General features: G+C 41.8%; 1 protein-coding gene across 5 annotated transcripts in view; it reads left to right on the forward strand.

The window, feature by feature from the left end:
* Positions 1 to 12,458, forward strand: part of LOC108713186 (liprin-alpha-2) — a 197,713-nt gene extending 185,255 nt beyond the window's left edge. For all 5 annotated transcript variants that reach the window (XM_018256032.2, XM_041588643.1, XM_041588644.1 and 2 more), the window contains 5 exons: positions 5,468 to 5,643; positions 6,808 to 6,876; positions 8,934 to 9,093; positions 11,296 to 11,386; positions 12,103 to 12,458. In XM_018256032.2, the coding sequence (XP_018111521.1) occupies positions 5,468 to 5,643; positions 6,808 to 6,876; positions 8,934 to 9,093; positions 11,296 to 11,354 (464 nt within the window). In that variant the 3' untranslated portion in view covers positions 11,355 to 11,386; positions 12,103 to 12,458. The remainder of the gene's footprint in view (positions 1 to 5,467; positions 5,644 to 6,807; positions 6,877 to 8,933; positions 9,094 to 11,295; positions 11,387 to 12,102) is intronic.
* The last annotated feature ends 7,422 nt before the right edge of the window (positions 12,459 to 19,880 follow it).

The following is a 19,880-nucleotide window of genomic DNA, read 5'->3' on the forward strand; positions in this document are numbered from 1 at the left end:
AAGCACTTTGGGAGCAACACCTCAAAGGCAACAGGCAAACTAAAAGCCACACTCCTTCTGGTCCAGCATCTTACTGCTCTACCTCTGCTCTCCTTGACCCGTCTGAACCACCCTCCACTCCGCCTTCCACCTTGACCACCTGTTCCCATTCCCAGTCATCTGCCACCAGCCAAGTTTCTGTGAAGGCCATGTTTGAGCGTAAGAAGCCAATGTCTGACTGTCACCCCCTTGCCCGGCGTCTGACAGCTGGCTTGTCTGCACTCTTAGCCCGCCAGCTTTTACCATACCAGCTGGTGGACTCTGAGGCCTTCCGCAAATTTGTAGCAATTGGGACACCGCAGTGGAAGGTACCCAGCCGCAATTTTTTTTCTAAAAAGGGAATACCACACCTGTACCAACATGTGCAGAGCCAAGTTACCGCATCTCTGTCACTTAGTGTTGGGCCAAAGGTCCATATGACTACTGACGCATGGTCCTCCAAGCATGGTCAGGGCAGGTATGTCACCTACACTGCCCACTGGGTGAACTTGGTAATGGCTGGGAAGCAGGGAATGGGTAGCTCAACAACAACAGTGGAGTTGGTGTCACCGCCACGGATTGCACGCGGTTCTGCCACCACCTCTACTCCTCCATCGCTCTCTACCTCGTCTTCTTCTTCTTCTTACTCTGCTGCTGGGTCCTCCTTCTCCTCCTCCACACCTGTGCACCCCCAGCTCCCCCTAGGCTATTCGACGTGCCAGGTACGCCGTTGTCACGCTGTCTTGGGGATGACGTGCCTGGAAAGCAAAAACCATACCGGATCTGTACTCCTGTCATCTCTGCAGTCACAGGCCGATCGGTGGCTGACCCCACACCAACTGCAGATCGGAAAAGTGGTGTGTGACAATGGAAGCAATCTGTTGGCAGCGTTGAGACTAGGCAATTTAACACATGTGCCCTGCATGGCACATGTGTTAAATTTAATAGTCCAACGTTTTGTCTCCAAGTACCCAGGATTCCAGGACGTTCTCACCCAGTCCAGAAAGGTGTCGGCCCATTTCAGACGTTCCTACACAGCCATGGCACGCCTTGCTGACATTCAGCAGCGCTACAACATGCCAGTCAGGCGTTTGATTTCTGACAGCCAGACTCGCTGGAATTCAACGCTCCTTATGTTGGAACGTCTGCTGCAACAACAAAGGGCCGTCAATGAGTACCTTTTTGAACTGGGTGGTAGGACTGGATCTGCACAGCTGGGGATTTTTTTCCCCCGTTACTGGGTGCTTATGCGCGATGCCTGCAGGCTCATGCGACCTTTTGAAGAGGTGACAAATATGGTCAGTCGCACCGAAGGCACCATCAGCGACCTAATACCCTTCGCTTTATTCCTGGAGCGTGCCGTGCGACGAGTGACAGATGAGGCTGTAGACCAGCGTGACGAGGAGCTGGAAGCGCACGATTTCTGGTCGGAATCACCAGAACGAACCCAGGCACATGCTGCAACGCAGGGAGAGGTGCCAGAAGTGGAGTCAGAGGAGGAAGGTGGCTTTGTGGAGGAGGAGGAGGAGGACCAACAGGAGCAGGCTTCCCAGGGGGCTAGTGGTGACCTTTTGGGCACCCCTGGTCTTGTACGTGGCTGGGGGGAGGAGACCGTGGATGATGCAGTCCTTGATAATGAGGAAGCGGAGATGGATAGCTCTGCATCCAACCTTGTGAGAATGGGGTCTTTCATGCTGTCATGCCTGTTGAAGGACCCCCGTATCAAGAGGCTTAAGGAGAAGGACCTGTACTGGGTCGCAACGCTACTAGACCCTCGGTACAAGCATAAAGTGTCAGAAATGTTACCAACATACCACAAGTCCGAAAAGATGCGGCATTTACAAACCAGCCTGCAAAACATGTTGTACAATGCTTTTAAGGGTGATGTCACTTCAGGAACTCATCAACATTCCAGGGGCAGAGGTGCCAGTAATCCTGCCACGAGCACACCTGCAAGGACAAAGCCCTTTGGCCAGTCTGTAACGTCAGACATGCAAATGTTTTTCTGTCCAAGGCAGCGCCACAACCCTTCTGGATCCACCCTCAAAGAACGCCTCGACCGGCAGGTAGCGGACTACCTGGCATTAACTGCAGATATCGACACTCTGAGGAGCGATGAACCCCTGGACTACTGGGTGCGCAGGCTTGATCTGTGGCCAGAGCTGTCACAATTTGCCATGAACCTCTTGTCTTGCCCAGCCTCAAGTGTGCTCTCAGAAAGGACCTTCAGTGCAGCAGGAGGGATTGTAACTGAGAAGAGAACTCGCCTAGGTCACAAAAGTGTCGATTACCTGACCTTTATTAAAATGAATGAGGGGTGGATCTCGGAGGGTTACTGCACGCCGGAAGACTTGTTCTGACTTCTATGCAGCTGTCCTTCTCTTCAAGCCTCATGACTCCACACACAGCTGTCCTTTAGCGTCCTCCTCCTCCCTCCGCCACCGTTACAAACTAGGGTGCAAACCCTACTGGTTTAATTTTTTCTGGCCTCTGTGCTTCAGTGGCTGCGACCAAAAAAATGCCTATTTTCTGCATTTATATGACATAATTTTTCTGGCCTCTGTGCTTCAGTGGCTGCAACCAAAAAAATTTATATTTTCAGCATTTATATGGCATAATTTTTCTGTCAACTGTGCTTCAGTGGCTGCGACCAAAAAAATGCATATTTTCTGCATTTATATGGCATAATTTTTCTGGCCTCTGTGCTTCAGTGGCTGCAACCAAAAAAATTTATATTTTCAGCATTTATATGGCATAATTTTTCTGTCAACTGTGCTTCAGTGGCTGCGACCAAAAAAATGACTATTTTCAGCATTTATATGGCATATTTTTTCTGGCCTCTGTGCTTCAGTGGCTGTGGCCAAAAAAACTGGGCAAACAATGCCTACAAGGTCAACGACGTTGACCTTGTAGGCATTGTTTGCCCAGTTTTTTTGGCCACAGCCACTGAAGCACAGAGGCCAGAAAAAATATGCCATATAAATGCTGAAAATAGTCATTTTTTGCCATACGTTGACTCAACGTATATGGCAAAAAATGACTATTTTCAGCATTTATGTGGCATATTTTTTCTGGCAACTGTGCTTCAGTGGCTGCAACCAAAAAAACTGGGCAAACAATGTCTACAAGGTCAACGTATGGAGAAAAATTACTATTTTCAGCATTTATATGGCATATTTTTTCTGGCAACTGTGCTTCAGTGGCTGCGTCCAAAAAAACTGGGCAAACAATGTCTACAAGGTCAACGTATGGCGAAAAATGACTATTTTCAGCATTTATATGGCATATTTTTTCTGGCAACTGTGCTTCAGTGGCTGCGTCCAAAAAAACTGGGCAAACAATGCCTACAAGGTCAACGTATGGCAGTTGTTTAAAGAGAACAGTAGATTACTAGCCAGCAAAGCTACCTAAGCTAAAATGTCCCTCAAATCCCTGCAGACTTCTGTCCCTCCAATACAGAGCAGTATCAAGCAGATTACTAGCCAGCAAACTTACTATCATCTGTCCCTGAAATCACTAACAGCTCTCCCCCTACACTATCTCTTCCAAGCACACACAGGCAGATTTTTCAGATACATTTTTGCCCTTGATCCCCCACTGGCATGCCACTGTCCAGGTCGTTGCACCCTTTAAACAACTTTAAAATCATTTTTCTGGCCAGAAATGTCTTTTCTAGATGTTAAAGTTCGCCTTCCCATTGAAGTCTATGGGGTTCGCGAACCGTTCGCGAACCGCTCGCATTTTTGCGCAAGTTCGCGAATATGTTCGCGAACTTTTTTTCCGACGTTCGCTACATCCCTAGTCCGAATTTATCTCAATATTTTCTGCTACAAACTCCGATCAAATCCGCTCATTTTTTTGCATTTATTTATTATTAAATTTTCCCGAAAATTTGCTTTGGGGAAAAAAAACGATTTTCACAAATTTGTTTGATTTTTCATCCGATTTTCACAATTTTTTTCGGATTTTTCACCTGAAAACTTTGATTTTTGCCCGAAACCTCCGAAAACTTGTGGTATTGCACGAAAACCAGCACATATCAAAAAATCATTGGGACTTCTCCCTTTGATTTCAGATTCGGACTTTTACATCCTATGGGTTTAATAAATTCTGAAAAATTCATGATATTTTTAAAAGTCCTATTTTATAAAAAAAAAAAAATCATACATTTTTCGTGATTTTTGCATTCAGCGTTTAGTAAATAACCCCCTATGAGTCTGCTAAGAAAGACATTAGTATCAAGGGCTTTTTTAACAATTTCTTGCTTAACAATTTCAAGTCATGCTTCCTTGTTAGTAAAAAGCATATGCAGTAATCTTAAAATCTTGCTATTTAACCTAATAACTGATCTTTCTGTAATTTGGATTTTCATACCTTAAGTCTACAAGAAATTCACATAAACATTAAGTGGGTCATTTATTAAAGTCCCAATGCCAAAAACTCAAAATTTGTATTTTTTACTATAAATATTAATGGGGTTATTTATTAAAGTCCGAATTCTAAAAACGTTTAGTTTTTTTTTTACTATAAAGCTATATTATACCCCAAGAATGGAAAAAGTCTGAATCCAAAAATCCAGCATCTCAGACCTGATCTTAAGTATATAAGTCAATGGGAGAGGTCCCTATCCTATTTGGAAGTTTCTGTGGTCTGCGCTGGAATTAGTCCAAAAAGCCAACTATTTTGGACTTTTCAGGCAAAAATCTGAAAAATTTAGACTTTTCAGGAAAAAGCCCAAGAAAATCAAGCTATTCCCGGAAAAAACTCAGAAAAAACCTTAGATTCGGATTTTTGCTCGATTTTATTGAGTTTTCCCCCAATCTGGTTAAATTGTGCTTTTTTAATAATAAATAAGGTCCAATCGTGGATTCTAGTTTGGTCTGACTTTTTTTTATTAAAATAATCAGATAAATAAAAGCCCTACATAAACCCAATAGGCTGGTTTTGCTTCTGATAACAATTAATTATATCTGAGTTTGGATCAAGTATTGTTTTATTATTACAGAGAAAAATCTTTTTTTAAAATTTGGATTTTTTGGATAAAATGGAGTCTATGGGAGATGGCCTTTCTGTAATTCTGAGCTTTATGGATAACAGTATTCTGGATAACGGATCTCATACCTGTATAATCCATACAAATGTAACACAGTTAACAAATAGGGGCGTTTTTATCAAAAATCTAATTTGTGAGGTTTTAGAGTTTTTTTTCTACTTCAAACAAACTTGAATGTACGTTTATTTATTTAAAAAAATCTAAATATAAAAATCTCAATTGAATATAATTGTGAAAAAATTTGAAAAACTAAAATTTTGAGAGTTTTTATAAGCTTTTTTTTAGATGCTGAAGTTCTACATTCAAGTTTACATAGTATAAAAAGTAATTTTACCAGCATTTTGTAAGTACAAGAAATGAACATCACATCAATCAAAAACTTTTTTGTGATTATAGATGTGTTAGTGTGGAGCAATGATCGTGTGATTCGCTGGATCCAAGCTATAGGCCTTAGAGATTATGCAAACAGCATATTGGAAAGTGGAATCCATGGATCACTTATTGCCTTGGATGACAACTTTGACTACACAAGTATAGCTCTTTTATTGCAAATCCCAACACAAAATACTCAGGTGAGTTTAATCCTTTTCATACCAAACAGATTTGGTTTACATTAAAGAATGACCTTTTTCTTGAAACATTTAATAGGTATTACATAACTATATAATCTATCATTTTAATAAACTGAGGTCAGCCTAGAAACATAGATTGGCTCCACCAACCATAACAGAAAATATCTTACAGAAAAAACTCCTCTGTATGTTAACCCTTGCTTTTCTATGTTATCTGTAGTCATTTTAATCTTCTGCTTTTTATTGTCCATTGTGTTCATTCCTTTACTTTTAGGGCCAGATTTATCAAGGGTCGAATTTCGAATCTGAAAAACTTCAAAATTCGAATTGAAAAAGACCAACTGGAATTAAATTTAAATTTTTTTTGCTGAATAGGCCTGTTCTCGATCGTATAGATCAGTTTTTGATCGAATTCGAATGGTACGAATCAAAGTAATATTGCTTTCAAATTCAATTCGAAGTTTTTCCGAAAAAAACCCCTTCGATTTTTCAAAGTCCACCAATTGACTCCAAATAGGTGCTAGGAGGTCCCCATAGGCTAAAACAGCAAATTGGCAGGTTTAAGATGGTGAATGGTTGTATTTTTAAAGAGACCGTGCATGATACATTTCAAAATTCGAATTTTCAATTTTTTTTAAATTCTAATCAAATTTGAACTATTCCCTAGTCGAAGTACAAAAAAATTTGCTCAAAATTAGAATTTTTTCACTTTGACCATTGATAAATCTGCCCCTTGATCTTCCTATTTCTCTCTCTCCTCTATAACCCAACCCTTTTCACCAATATCCTCCCCCTTGAATCTAATTTCAAATCCACCTTTCTCTGTCCTTTATTTTTTCATTTTTAAGGATGGGCAAATCTGACCCGTTTAATTTCGCCAAAAATTTGCCACCGACGAAATGTTGCTGACGCCCATTAAAGACTATGGGCGTCAAAAAAATTTTGTCACGCGTCTTTTTTTTTTTTTTTTGACGCACAACGCCATACAAGTCTAATTTTTGAGACAAAATAAGGTGAAAAATTCGCCCATCCCTATTGATTTTACTTAGCTGTTCTGTGGGGGCATTCTTAAATTATATTGTACTTTATTAATGTTATATGTTTTGTATTTTCTAATACAAAGTCCATAGCTTATTTCATATATGTCTAACGTGAATATTTTAGGCACGACAGATCCTGGAAAGAGAATACAATAATTTATTGGCGTTGGGAACTGAAAGACGACTTGATGAGGTAAATTGCTCAAACTGTTAATTTTTAAGTTCTCTGAGCAGTGTTTCTTAATAAAGCAGCAAAACAGTGGTTTAAATTAAAAGATTCCATTATAATATAGTCAGTTTGGCATAAATGTGATTTTTTTTTTACTTCAGTTTCTAGAGAAGAAGGAACAAACTGACAGCAGTAAAACCCTGGTCGTATGCATGTACGAAGGTTTAAAGGGAATTTGTTTTTTGAAAGAGTATATTGATTTTTTATATTTAATTTTGAAATGTAACATGAGGTAAACCATTTTCTTGGTTCAGTCTGACCTCCAGGATCTCAAACTCCCAGCTATGTAGCATGAATTTAGGTCACTCCTCACCCACCACAGAAGCGGGTACATAGTAAAGGTACAGCATGCAGAGGTCAGAAAGATTAAGGCTGGAGGTCTGTTTGAGGAATTCCTGACTGGAGTGGGGTCCCCAGACACCGCAGTCCAATACTGCCTTCCTCCCACATCTTTCAATTTATAAACAAAACTATAGCAAGTAAAACAGCTCCCTGACACCTCTGCTGAAGGATTTTGCTACCTGAACTGAAAGCACCTCCATGTTTTTGTGCTGCTACAATTGCTCTGCTTTGGGCTAATAGTAAGTGCTGGAAGAGAAACTGTCTCGTATTTTACTAGAGAAATGTCTGACACTGGCCATGCTGCCTCCAATTTACTTAGGGGTTGGTCACCTTTAAATTAATTTTTGCCATGCTGTAGAGAGTGATATTCTGAGACAGTTTGCAGTTGTTTTTTATTTTAATTATTTGTGTTTTTTAAGTTATTTAGCATTTTATTCAGCAGCTCACCAGTTTGGAATTTCAGCAACTATCTAGTTACCCTAGCAAACAGGCATTGATTTAAATGAGAGGCTGGAATACAATTTTGAATATATTAACACAATTTTATAACATACTAAAGTAACATTCCAAAGGTTTAATTAAAAATGAACCCGGTCTTTGAGCATTTGCTAACCATGGGCCATTTAGATGGCAGAAAATGCCTTTGCATGGCACATTACCTGAATGTTATTGTTATGTTATTACCAAACAATTTAAACCATATATTTGTGAGAAATTGCCTTCTTCTGCATTTTTGTACAATCACATGATTCAAATGGCATGAGTACATTGGGTGCCAGGCATAGGGGAGCAACTTTCCCACAGGTGACAAAATGGCCTATGTGTGCTTACAGTAAGGGCTAAAGCCATAAAATAGGGGAGTTTTAATGCCTCTGCTGTCAGGGAAAGCCAGTACTGCACAAAACACCTCTATCTACCTGTCACAGCTTTCTGATATTATCAAACAAAAAACATTATGGATGACACACATGGAATGATGAAAAACAGAGGTCCAACGTCAACTGCTCCCTGTATGTGGTTTCATTTAGTTATCAGTTGTGGTCACATATTCACAGTCAAAATGGCCAGTGTCTCATTGTAACAACACTGTTTGTGTTAAAAGTAGGGTAATAATGTCACTATGGGGTTATTTATTAAAGTCTGAATGCCAAAAACTATACGTTTACTATAAAATCTGAATTTCTTGTGAAAAAAACCCTCAATTTTTTTGGAATTTATTATACCTCGAGGATGGAAAAAGTCTGAATCTGAAAATCCGGTATCTCAGACCTGCCAAGGTTGTATATAAGTCAATTGGCGAAATGACAACGATATCGTGATCTGCACTAGGGTTTCGTGCAGTAAACCGAAGATTTAGTGGCAGGAAAATGTATTGATAAATAAGGAGAAATAATCCATGTGGATTTGTTGTAGTATAACAAATGATATATTTTTGGATTTTGATATATAAACCCTCTAACTAACTACAGTGACACAAAGGGTTTGCCACAACACCATATATCAAACCCATGGTTGACATCAAAAGTTTGTGCCTTGACTCTTCATACATGCAGAAACTGTTTGTGAAAATGTGTGTTCTCAAAATATATTGACAATATAAAAACATCATAACCTAATTTGCTGAATAAAACTGTGACCATACAGACTCATTTCATTTTTGCCATATCTTGTATTTCTAGAGTGACGACAAGAACTTCAGACGTGGGCCCTCCTGGAGGAGGCAATTTCCACCACGAGAAGTGCATGGAATCAGCATGATGCCTGGTTCTTCAGAAACACTTCCAGCAGGATTCCGGTTAACAACAACATCCGGGCATTCACGGCGAATGACAACAGATGGTATGGCTTTTTATTTTTAGCTTTGATTTGAAAAACAGAACATGATATAATGTATATCAGTTTGATATTATTATTAAAATAATACCAGACTTATTTACAGAATGTCTTGTCTTAAAGTAGTGGCCTGTTGTCATGGTTCCAGCATAAAGCTGCAAGCTACACAGATTTCTGTAATTCAATATAAAGGTAACATATAACTGTACCAATAATACTGTTCGGGCAATACATATAACAAATAGCAATCATAGGAATATAACAGTTTGGCTTTTATAAAATGTAAACCTTATATCTTACAGCATAAATGATTTGCTATCAGCATTCACTACTGTGCAACATGTGCCCTGATTCTGCAATTACTGTATAACTTTTCTGCCTGCTGTAGCATACTGCAGGCTGTATGGGCTGCACACAATGTCCAGTGGCATATAAATAGTTTTCAATAAGTTTATAAAACATTATACTGAGGGTTACTACCTGAAAAGGAGCAGGAACATTTGCTTAATCCTGTAAATGGGAACTGATGCATAAGGTAAAAGTTCCTACCTCAGCTGTGCACATTTGTTCCCTGAGCAGGAAGTGTTCCTGGAAAATACAGTTTTAAAGGAAACACACTGTAACTAAGTGCTGATCTTGTTCTATTGCACACATTTCTTTTTTTTTTTTTGGGGGGGGGGGGGGGGTTGCATAACAACTCTGTACCTCTTATAGTGTACTGCCCATACCTCTATGGGCACATTTATAGAAGGTGTTTTCATCAGGGTTCGCACCTGTTTGATTTTGACCCGAACAGTTTTGTTTTTCTAAGGCCTGTTCGGGTTTCATTGTGCCCCTCTCTGATGTCATTATGCCCTTCCCAACATCACTGCCTATCCTCAATGCTATCTGCCCGCCCCTTTGTTTGGGTTTTATCTGCTGGCAAAGGTGGCAACCCAATGTTGAATGCACAGATACTACTTGCTGTCTATTTGTGTGTAGATTACCCTACCTTACACAAAGGTCTTTTCTGTTAAGTGCTCTCTAAACAGCGAATCAGTCATATTAGACAACATAATAGACAATATAGCTATTATTTTTGGAATTTATTAGACTAGTAAATAATATGCAATCTTTTTTTTTATGCATTAGAAAAGATCAATGCACCAGAGGCCACCACTTTAGATTTGTGCAAATGAACTTTCAATTGAAGCTTAGGTGGATCTTTACAGTAATGTGTTGACAAAATCTATTTATGACTTTAAGTGGCTAGTGGCTTGGATGACTTCCTGAACAAGCATAATATCCCAGGTTATAGTTTTTATTTTCTGGTGTTTGTATTGTACCGAATATATCCACAGTATTTTACAGAGATTATACATTATTAATATTAGTCCCTGCTTACAGTCTTCGGTCCCTATCACATTCACACCGCAGGGCCAGTTTTATCAAGAGTCAATTAACCTGACTGTATGATTTTGGAGTGTGGGAGGAAACCACAATACCCGGAGGAACCCACAGGGCAGATAGTGCCCTGGCTTGAATCAACTCAATGCAAGGTAGCAGTAGGGATGTAGCGAACTGTTCTGCGGCGAACTTGTTCGCGCGAACATCGGCTGTTCGCGTCCGCCGCAAGTTCGCGAACGTCGCGCGACGTTCGCCAATAGGCGTTCGCGTCAAAATCGTTCGACCATTCGACCATTCGATCGCTAAAATCGAACGATTAAAAATCCTTCGATCGTTCGAATCGAACGATTTTCGGATGTTCGAAGTTCGCGAACTGTTCGCGAACTGTTCGCATTTTTTGCCGGTGTTCGCGAACGGCGTTCGCGAACACATACTCGGCGGTTCGCTACATCCCTAGGTAGCAGTGTTACCCAATGAGGCTATAGATAGTAATCTACTGAGTTTAGAGTCTATGTAGTATAAGTATTTGTCTGTATATATATATATATATATATATATATATATATATATATATATATATATATATATATATATATATATATATATATATATATATATATATATATATATATATATATATATATATATATATATATAACCATTGCTATACAGCAAGCAAGCAAAACATTGTATAACTTTGTGTATATTACCATTGTACAGGTAAGGCATCCCATATCTGGAAACTCATGAAATACTGCTATGTTGAGTGTATCATCGGTGTAATACTAGCATGTTGTAATAAACCAATGTTGATATTTCCAGGTGCCCCTTCAGGAATACAGAGATTAGACAGCTCCACAGTCCGTACATACTCATGTTGATGACTCTGACAAGAGCAAAGTACCAAGTTGTTGTAAGTATTCTACCTTGATTTGTGCGTGCTTTCATACAATTGTCTTTCTGCTCAGATCTCTAAATAATGAGATTCTAACCAAAGTGAAAAATAGCTTTGAATGATGCATGAGGAGACTAATGAAGACACAGGAGAGAGCCTTTACTATAACAGACCTATGGCAATCAATCAGGATATAATGAAATTCTCCAAGTCAATACAACCCCTTATTAGTCCGACTGATGAACAGACAATGTCTTGAAGCTAGATATAACTGTTCAAAAGTGCTCTTCCGTTTCAGAAATGTGAAGAATTACAACATGTACCCTACATCCCAAATGTCAAGGGCTACTTCTCCTCATTAGTGTTACCCCTATACTCTCACTCACACATTCAGCCTGTTTTGTTTTTAGAGGTTGGGACTCTATGGAGATCATTGGGGTGATGATAAACATAAATTGCTATACCGCCTATTTATCTAAATACAGACATGCCAGGCTAAGAACTCCGGCTCAGGGGTGACAAGGTGTATTGTGGGCAAAAACCCCTGTCCTTTGCACCTGTTTTTTGGTATCTTCACCCCCTTAGTAACTAATAGGCCTTAGTCTATTTAAATACCTTGTTACACTGCAAATACTGGTAGGCTGCAATGCACATTTTAATTTTATTTTACATGCTAATTTTGCTCTTCTTATTGGATTATTCTCTGTTTTGCCACCTGTCTTAATATTTCATAGGTTTCATCCTAATAACTATCTACCTGAAGTGCACTACCTAGGGCACCTATCACGGGAAAACGCCTGAATGGCAGAACAAGCACTGATCTAAAAATGTGAAGTTCTTTTTATGTACTGCATTATCATATACTTCATTGGAGAGACAGAGAACAAAGAATCTGAAACTGCAAGGAGGTCCTCGCTTCATTCGTGTTGATACAAGTGTGCACAGCTGAATGAGATGAAACTAACCATTTTCTGTTCTGTTTTACTGTAAAATATTAGAGATATTTATGTATTTAATGTGTATTTATTTTATGGGGTGTAAGTCATTTATTTTATGATGTGTAAATGGTTATAAATATGATTTCTTTTTTTAAAAAAATATATATAAATAAAACAAAGTTCATTGAGTCTCTGTGGAAAGACCTGACAAACCGGCGTGATGTTTGTACCTTTCCATATCACTGTTTATACAATAGTTTTTGGATTGTAATAGACTAGTTCATTTAGGAACAGTTGATGCTTCAACATGTTTCTTCTAAGAACCTCTTACAGCTACATACCTGCCTCTGGTGACAGATAGTTAGGGTGTGATATGAATACAGAGCCCTATTGGACCTGTCAATGAACACACCAATGTGACACACTTGGGGGCAGATTTATCAAGGGTCGAATTTCGAAGTGTAAAAAACTTCGAAATTCGACCATCGAATTGCATAACTTCGATATTCGAAGTCAAAGTTTTTTTTAATCGAATTTGGCCATAAGTATTCAGTCGAAGTAAAATCGTTTGATCGTATGATGAAATCCTTCGAAACCAACCATTCGAATGATTTAATCAAGCGATCGAACAATTTTACTTTGACTTCTAAAAACTTAACCAAATGTTGGCTACAGGTTCTATTTGATGGTCGAAGTACCCAAAAATTAGTTCGAAATTCGAAGTTTTTAAATTCGAAAATTCACTTCGACCCTTAGTAAGTGTGCCCCTTAGAGAAGCACTGTGATGGCTCTATAATCAATGAACTGTTTACATTCATCAATAGCAATCACTCAAATCCAATAAATGATCTTTGTGAAATAAAGTCATTCTATTATGTAACCTGTGGACCAAGAAAAATTATTCTTTCATTTCTCTTTGCTCTTATGACGCCAAAGTCTGGCAGACACTTTTTACTATTTAAACCAACAGATTCCTTTGCATAGGGTATCTAGGTAAAGGAAATCACTCATTATGCTTTTAGCCAAGATGGCCTTGTCAAGACTTCCCAGAAGTCTGGTATATAGGAAAATAATTAAGACTGAATGGTTGAGATATGCTATATGTATACATATATATGAACAAATATATACAGAGAGAGAGATGTACGCACCAACATATATATGTATACGTAGAATATAATCTGCTGTGGCTTTATTTGTAGTAGCAACTATCTCTTATTCTTTAATGGTTGCGATTGGAAATTGCGAAAGTAGACGTTGAATAAAATAAGTACCTCCTGCTGTTTGAATTTAGCTTGACAGTTGTCTTCAAGTTTCTCTTTTTCAGCTACTGCACGTTCATAAAGCTTTATTTTATTGTCATATCCTCATTTTTAACCAATGAAAGATGGACGTTTATGGTGACATGTTTTTTTTTCCTTCCATTGTGAATAAAAGGGAAAACAAAATGAAACCTTGTTTATTTGCTTATTATCATTTGCCATGTACACTGCATATTGACATTCAATTCTGCCTGAGTATTTTAGAGGTCAACAGTCTCTAATGCCGGATCAGTAAATGTATTGTTCTCTAAACTCACAGAACTGGATACGGACACAACCACATTAGGTACAGAAACTACATTCCTCTAAGTGAGTTAGAAAAAAGAGTAGCTTCTTTAAAAGCCCCATTCCCGCCATCACTATTTTACTAATCATAAAAACCCATGTTTATGGACACAATTAAATATCTTTTTGTGTCTTGGGTAGCACAGTTTTTGTGCAAGACTATAACGTCAGTAGCCACAAGAGGGAGCATTCGGATTAGAGCTTCTTTTCACACATATAGAATTATATTCTTTTGGTGTTTTACTGATTTTTTCCATAAGCAGCATTTCTCCTATGTGGCTCAGCAGTATTACATGTAGTGCAAAACTATAGTGAGGGGCGAATTTGCGCCGTTTCGCCGGAAAATTCGTGAATTACGAGCGAAATTCGAGAAACGGCGAAACATTTGCGAAACGGCGCCCGTTTTTTGAAGCCGGCGCCCGTTTTTTCGAGAAAAAAAATTTGACGCCGGCGAATTTTTGCCGCGAATTTTTGCGGGCGTTTCGTGGATTTATTCGCTGGTGGCGAATTCCAGCCTGGCGAATAAATTCGCCCATCACTACAAAGCTATAATAATGACAATAATTTACTAGTCTTATAACTTTCCAATATGATAGATGACTATTCAAAACTGAAAAATGTATGAGAGATCTTATTGGATCTTTGGAACCTGTTAAAAGGGAAAATTGCGTCATACTTACCGTGATTTTCCTTTCCTAGGCCTCTCCATGTCAGTACTCACCGGGACTAGCCCCTCCCCTCATGCTCCGTCAGAAGAACCCTCCCACAAACAATAAAGGTGTCACTTACACTCTCGACGGTGTCTAGTAACAAGCTCCTTAATTAAATGTCTGGGAGGGCCGTACTGACATGGAGAGGCCTAGGAAAGGAAAATCACGGTAAGTATGACGCAATTTTCCCTTTTCCCTTGTCCTCTCCATGTCAGTACTCACCGGGATGTAGCAAGCTCCCCGGATCCATAGGGTGGGATAAATAACCACAAACATTGAACTGCAAAAACATTTATTGCTTTCCAGAAGCACATCTGAGAACACTGGCGCCAAACTGAGCGTTCCTGGATGAGGAGACATCCAGCTTGTAGTGTGAAAGAAAGGTATTGGATGATGACCATGAAGCCGCTCTGCAAATCACCTCCATTGGAGTCCCCGCTTCAGCCGCCCATGAAGCTGCTTGCCCCCTGATAGAGTGAGCCCTAACGCTTGCTTGGTCCTGAGTGGTTTGAGATGAGTAAGCTTTCTTAATGACCAGCTTTATCCAACTGGAGATCGTGTAGGAAGAGGCTGCTTTCCCCTTATTCTTTCCCGCAGGGACAATAAAAAGACGGTCACTATTTCGTATCTGAGATGTGGCCTCACAATAGGATCTTACCACCACTGCTACGTCTAATGCTCAAAGATCTTGGTCTTCTTCCTCATCTGGAAAGGATGGTAAAGATAACTCGTCTTTCAGATGGAAAGGAGATACCACCTTGGGTTTGAATGAAGCCGCAAATCTCAGGACTACTCTATCCTGAAAAAACACTGGACTGGTGTTGTCGTATAGAAGAGCCTGTAGTTCCCCTACCCTCTTGGCCGAGGTGATTGCCACCAGGAACACAGCTTTTAACGTCAGGAACCATAATGACATTTCTTCTGTAGGATGAAAGGGGTGTCTGGACAGCATCTGTAGTACAAAAGGTAGGTCCCATTGCGGGCAAGAAGGTCTCTTTGCTGGCAAGATTCTAACGGCTGCCTTGAAGAAGCGAACTACCAAAGGATGCTGGGACCAGCGCACCTCAGAGAAGGCAGATAAGGCTGAGACCTGAGTCCTCAGGGTGCTTACGCTCAAGCCCTTACTCAGACCTGACTGCAAAAACTCGAGCAATTCTCCAACCTTAATGGTTGCTGAAGGCATGCCTCTAGTTTCTCTCCACATCCTGAAACATTCCCAGGTTCTCCCATATCTGCTATTGGTAGAATCCTTTCTGGATTTTAGTAATGTGTTTACGACTTCTCCCGATAAACCATGAGCCTCTAGATTCTGCCGCTCAGTCGCCAAGCCGTTAGGGCCAATGGACCCGGGTCTGGATGGATGAATGTCCCTTGGACTAGGAGAGGTCCTGCACATGGAAGTTTCCATGGGGCATCCACTGTCATTTGTAGTAAACGAGGAAACCAGGGACGTCTCGGCCATGCCGGAGCTATGCATATGACCTCCGCCCTGTCCTCCCTGATCTTCTCAATCACTTTCCCGATCAGAGGAAGAGGAGGAAAGATATAAGCCAAAGGATGGATCCACTTCTGACAGAAGGCGTCTACTGCTAGTGCTTTGTGTTCTGGATCTCTTGAGTAGAACCTTTTGCATTTTGAGTTCCTTGAAGTAGCCATCAAATCTATTGTGGGATGGCCCCAGCGTTGGACAATTATCCTGAAGATCCGGGAATGAAGTTCCCATTCGTGCCTTTCTAGCGTGTGTCTGCTCAGGAAGTCTGCTGTTTGGTTCTCTCTGCCTGGAATATAGACTGCTGAGAGATCCTCCAAGGTTTCTTCCGCAATTTGAAAGAGAGGCTCTACTTCTTGCATCAGTGAGATGCTTCTTGTGCCCCCCTGCTTTCTGATATAGGCTACTGTGGTCGTGTTGTCGGAACGAACCATTAGTCTTTGGCCCTGAAGTTGACCGCTGAAGAATCGACAGGCTGCGATTACCGCCCTGATCTCTAGCACATTTGAGGGCACGTCTGAGGATGGAATTAGCCATGAGCCTTGAGCTACTTGGTTTTCTAACTCTGCACCCCAGCCTATGCCTGATGCATCTGTGGTCAGGATGGACCATGGTTTCAGGAAGAGTTTGACTCCCCTGGCCAAATGTTGAGGGACCTGCCACCAGGAAAGAGCTTTCAACATTGAAGGTAACATTATGATTCTCTGATCCTGGGAAAACCCATCCCATTGATGAAGAAAAGGAAATTGAATTCCCCTCATCTTCCACTGGGCCCAAGGGACTAATCCTATGGATGAGGTCATCATCCCCAAGATCTTCGCCAATCTGATCGCTGGGACTCTGGGGAGTAATCCTAGTTCCCTTGCTTCTAGAGCTAAGGTTCGTTGTCTTTCCTCGGACAGACTGATGGTACCCCTGCAGGAGTCTATGATTGCTCCTAGGTACACTATTCTCTGAGTTGGGAGAAGTTGACTCTTTTGCCAGTTCAGATACCATCCATGCCCCTGTAGAAAAGATATCACCTGTTCCCTGTGATCTATTAGTTGTTTCCTGGAGCCTGCAAGGAGGATTAGATCGTCCAGGTAATGGAAGATTCGGATCTTCTGCCATCTTAGAAGGGCTACCAGTACCACCAGTATCTTGGAGAAGACCCTCGGGGCTGTGGAGAGGCCAAAAGGAAGACATTGAAATTGGAAGTGAGCCTTTCCTACTGCAAATCGTAGACACTGTTGATCCCGGATGGTGACCGGAACATGATGATACGCGTCGCGTATATCTAGGGAACACATCCAATCGCCTGGGCATAAGGCTTTCTTCACTGAGTCCAAGGACTCCATTCGGAAATGCTGCTTCCGTAAAGTCTTGTTTACTGATTTCAGGTCTAGGAACGGGCGCCAAGCTCCCGAGGCCTTCTTGACTAGGAAGAAGACTGAGTATACCCCAGACTTCTTTTCCTCTCTCGGGACCAGAATGATGACATTCTGCTGGGTCAAGGTATCGAGACACTGGAGAAGAGCCTTTCTTTTCTCTGGGTTCCTTGGAACAGCTGAACGGTGAAAGACTGGTCGCGGAAGGATGGTGACAAACTCTAGACTGTAGCCCTCTTTGATCACCCTGCGAACCCAAGCATCGTCTGTGGACTGATCCCAGGCATCCCAGAAGTGGCGGAGTCTTCCCCCCAACTGGAGACCCTGGGGACCACCACCTTCAGAATGGGCGACGGGCTGGGCCTGAGGATTTTCCTCTGTAGCGCCTGAACAATCCAGACTGGCCCCCCGCGCCAACTTGATGATTTGTCATCAGAGGTCTTATTCCGAAAGGAATATGATTCTCCAGACGTTTGTCTAGTCTTAGAAGGAAACTTGCCCTTTGAGGACTGTTTCTCTGGAAACCTTCTTCTTTTCCTTTGGGGAAGCAGCTGGCTCTTTCCTCCAGAAGCCTTGGAAATTAGATCTTCCATTTTCTTTCCAAACAATGCCTGCCCCTGGAAGGGGAGGGTGCAAAGGGCAATTTTAGAAGTAGTGTCCGCCTCCCATGATCTGAGCCACAGAGCCCTTCTCGCTGAGACAGAGAGGGCTAATGATCTTGAGGCTAATCTAACCTGATCCACAGACGTGTTTATCAGGAAGGAAGAACCCAACTTTAGTTCCGTAAGGCCCTCTAGAATGTCGTTTCTGTCCTGGACTTCTTTGATAGCAGACTCTATATTGGCTAGCCAAGTCTCCATGGCTTTAGCTACAGCAAGACTAGCCACCGCTGGCTTGAGAGACTCTCCTGCATTAAGATAGGCTCTTTTCAGGTCTGTCTCAAGTCTCTTATCCATGGGGTCGCGCAGTGATGCTTGATAATCAATGGGTAAGAGCGTATTCCTGGAAAGGTTTAGTACTGGGGCATCCACAACCGGGACGGAACAGAAGTCCTTGATATCTTCTTCATTGAAGGGATATAACTTGGTAAATCGCTGTTGAGTTGGACTTCTTTTGGACAAGACCTCCCATTCTGATTTTATCAGATCTGCCACCTCTTGGTGTAGAGGAAAAACTTGCCCCTTCTTCCTTGCTGAGGGTAAGAACTGGGCAGTAGATGCCTCTTTTTCCTGGAGATTTAAGGCCAGTCTCATGGCCCTAATCAATGGGGAAATCAGATTAAAGTCAAAGGAAGAATGTTCCTCTTCCGAATCTTCCTCTGAGGAAGAATCAAGCAATAGGTCTCCACAGGCATCCTCTTCTGGTGGATGAGCCTCTTTGGAAGCTCGGGTAGTGACAGCTGAGGCACCTGACAATTCCTGGGCTACAGCTTGTTTGATCCAGGCCCGTATATCTGATGGCGGGATCGATGTGCCTGCTGCTTCTGTGAGACAGAGCTGGCATAGTCTTTTGCCCATTAGCGCTGGTTCAGAGCATCCCAGGCATTGACTGCTTGAGGCCTCCGTAGGGCTGGGGGATTCCTTTCGCCTAGCGGCCGGTTTCATGGTGCTAGGAGAAAACAGAGAGGCATATAGTTATTAATATCCCCACCTGCCCAGGTCCTACACAGATGTAGTGCTTGCGTGGGCTTGATTTATCTTTTTTTTTTTTTTTTTTCTACCTCAGCAGGGGGGGGGGCTAGACTTCTGGGGGATGCGGCTTGGACCCAGCCAGGAAGGGACCTGCAGTAAAAAGAAAAAAATACGGTAGCTGTTAGGTAGGAATCTTTCCCTTGAGTCAGCCCCAATAATTACAGGTACCCTCCTGGAGTCCGCTAAACTAAGGCCTACCCAGAGGAGAACAGCAGTGGCCGAGAGCGGACGTGACACAGACCCAGGACGCCAATTCAAACAAGGCGCGCTGCTTGTCCGCAACCCGGAAGAAAAGGATTTCCGGATATGACGTCACCGCCCCGACGAACTCCTCCGATTGTGGCCGAGCGCTAACTTCCGCATCCCCGCCTGCGTTCCAAAAACTGATGCGGCTGCCACAGGTCGCATGGGAGCCGGACGCTTTATGAGCAGGCCGGTAACCCAGGAAGCAGGGGAACGCCGAGTTCTTACTTTTGAGGCAGACGGCGGGCGAAAAACCCTGACTCGCCAGGGAAAAGGCCGGTTCCAGGGACGTCTTATGGGCAGGTCCCAGCTAATCCCCCCCTAAAAGAAAAACGAGCTCCTAGAAAAGGAGCGGAGCAAAGGAGAAGAACCAAAAAGACACCGTCGAGAGTGTAAGTGACACCTTTATTGTTTGTGGGAGGGTTCTTCTGACGGAGGGGCTAGTCCCGGTGAGTACTGACATGGAG

This window comes from Xenopus laevis, chromosome 3S (assembly GCF_017654675.1).
Source record: "Xenopus laevis strain J_2021 chromosome 3S, Xenopus_laevis_v10.1, whole genome shotgun sequence".
Classification (NCBI taxonomy): domain Eukaryota; kingdom Metazoa; phylum Chordata; class Amphibia; order Anura; family Pipidae; genus Xenopus; species Xenopus laevis.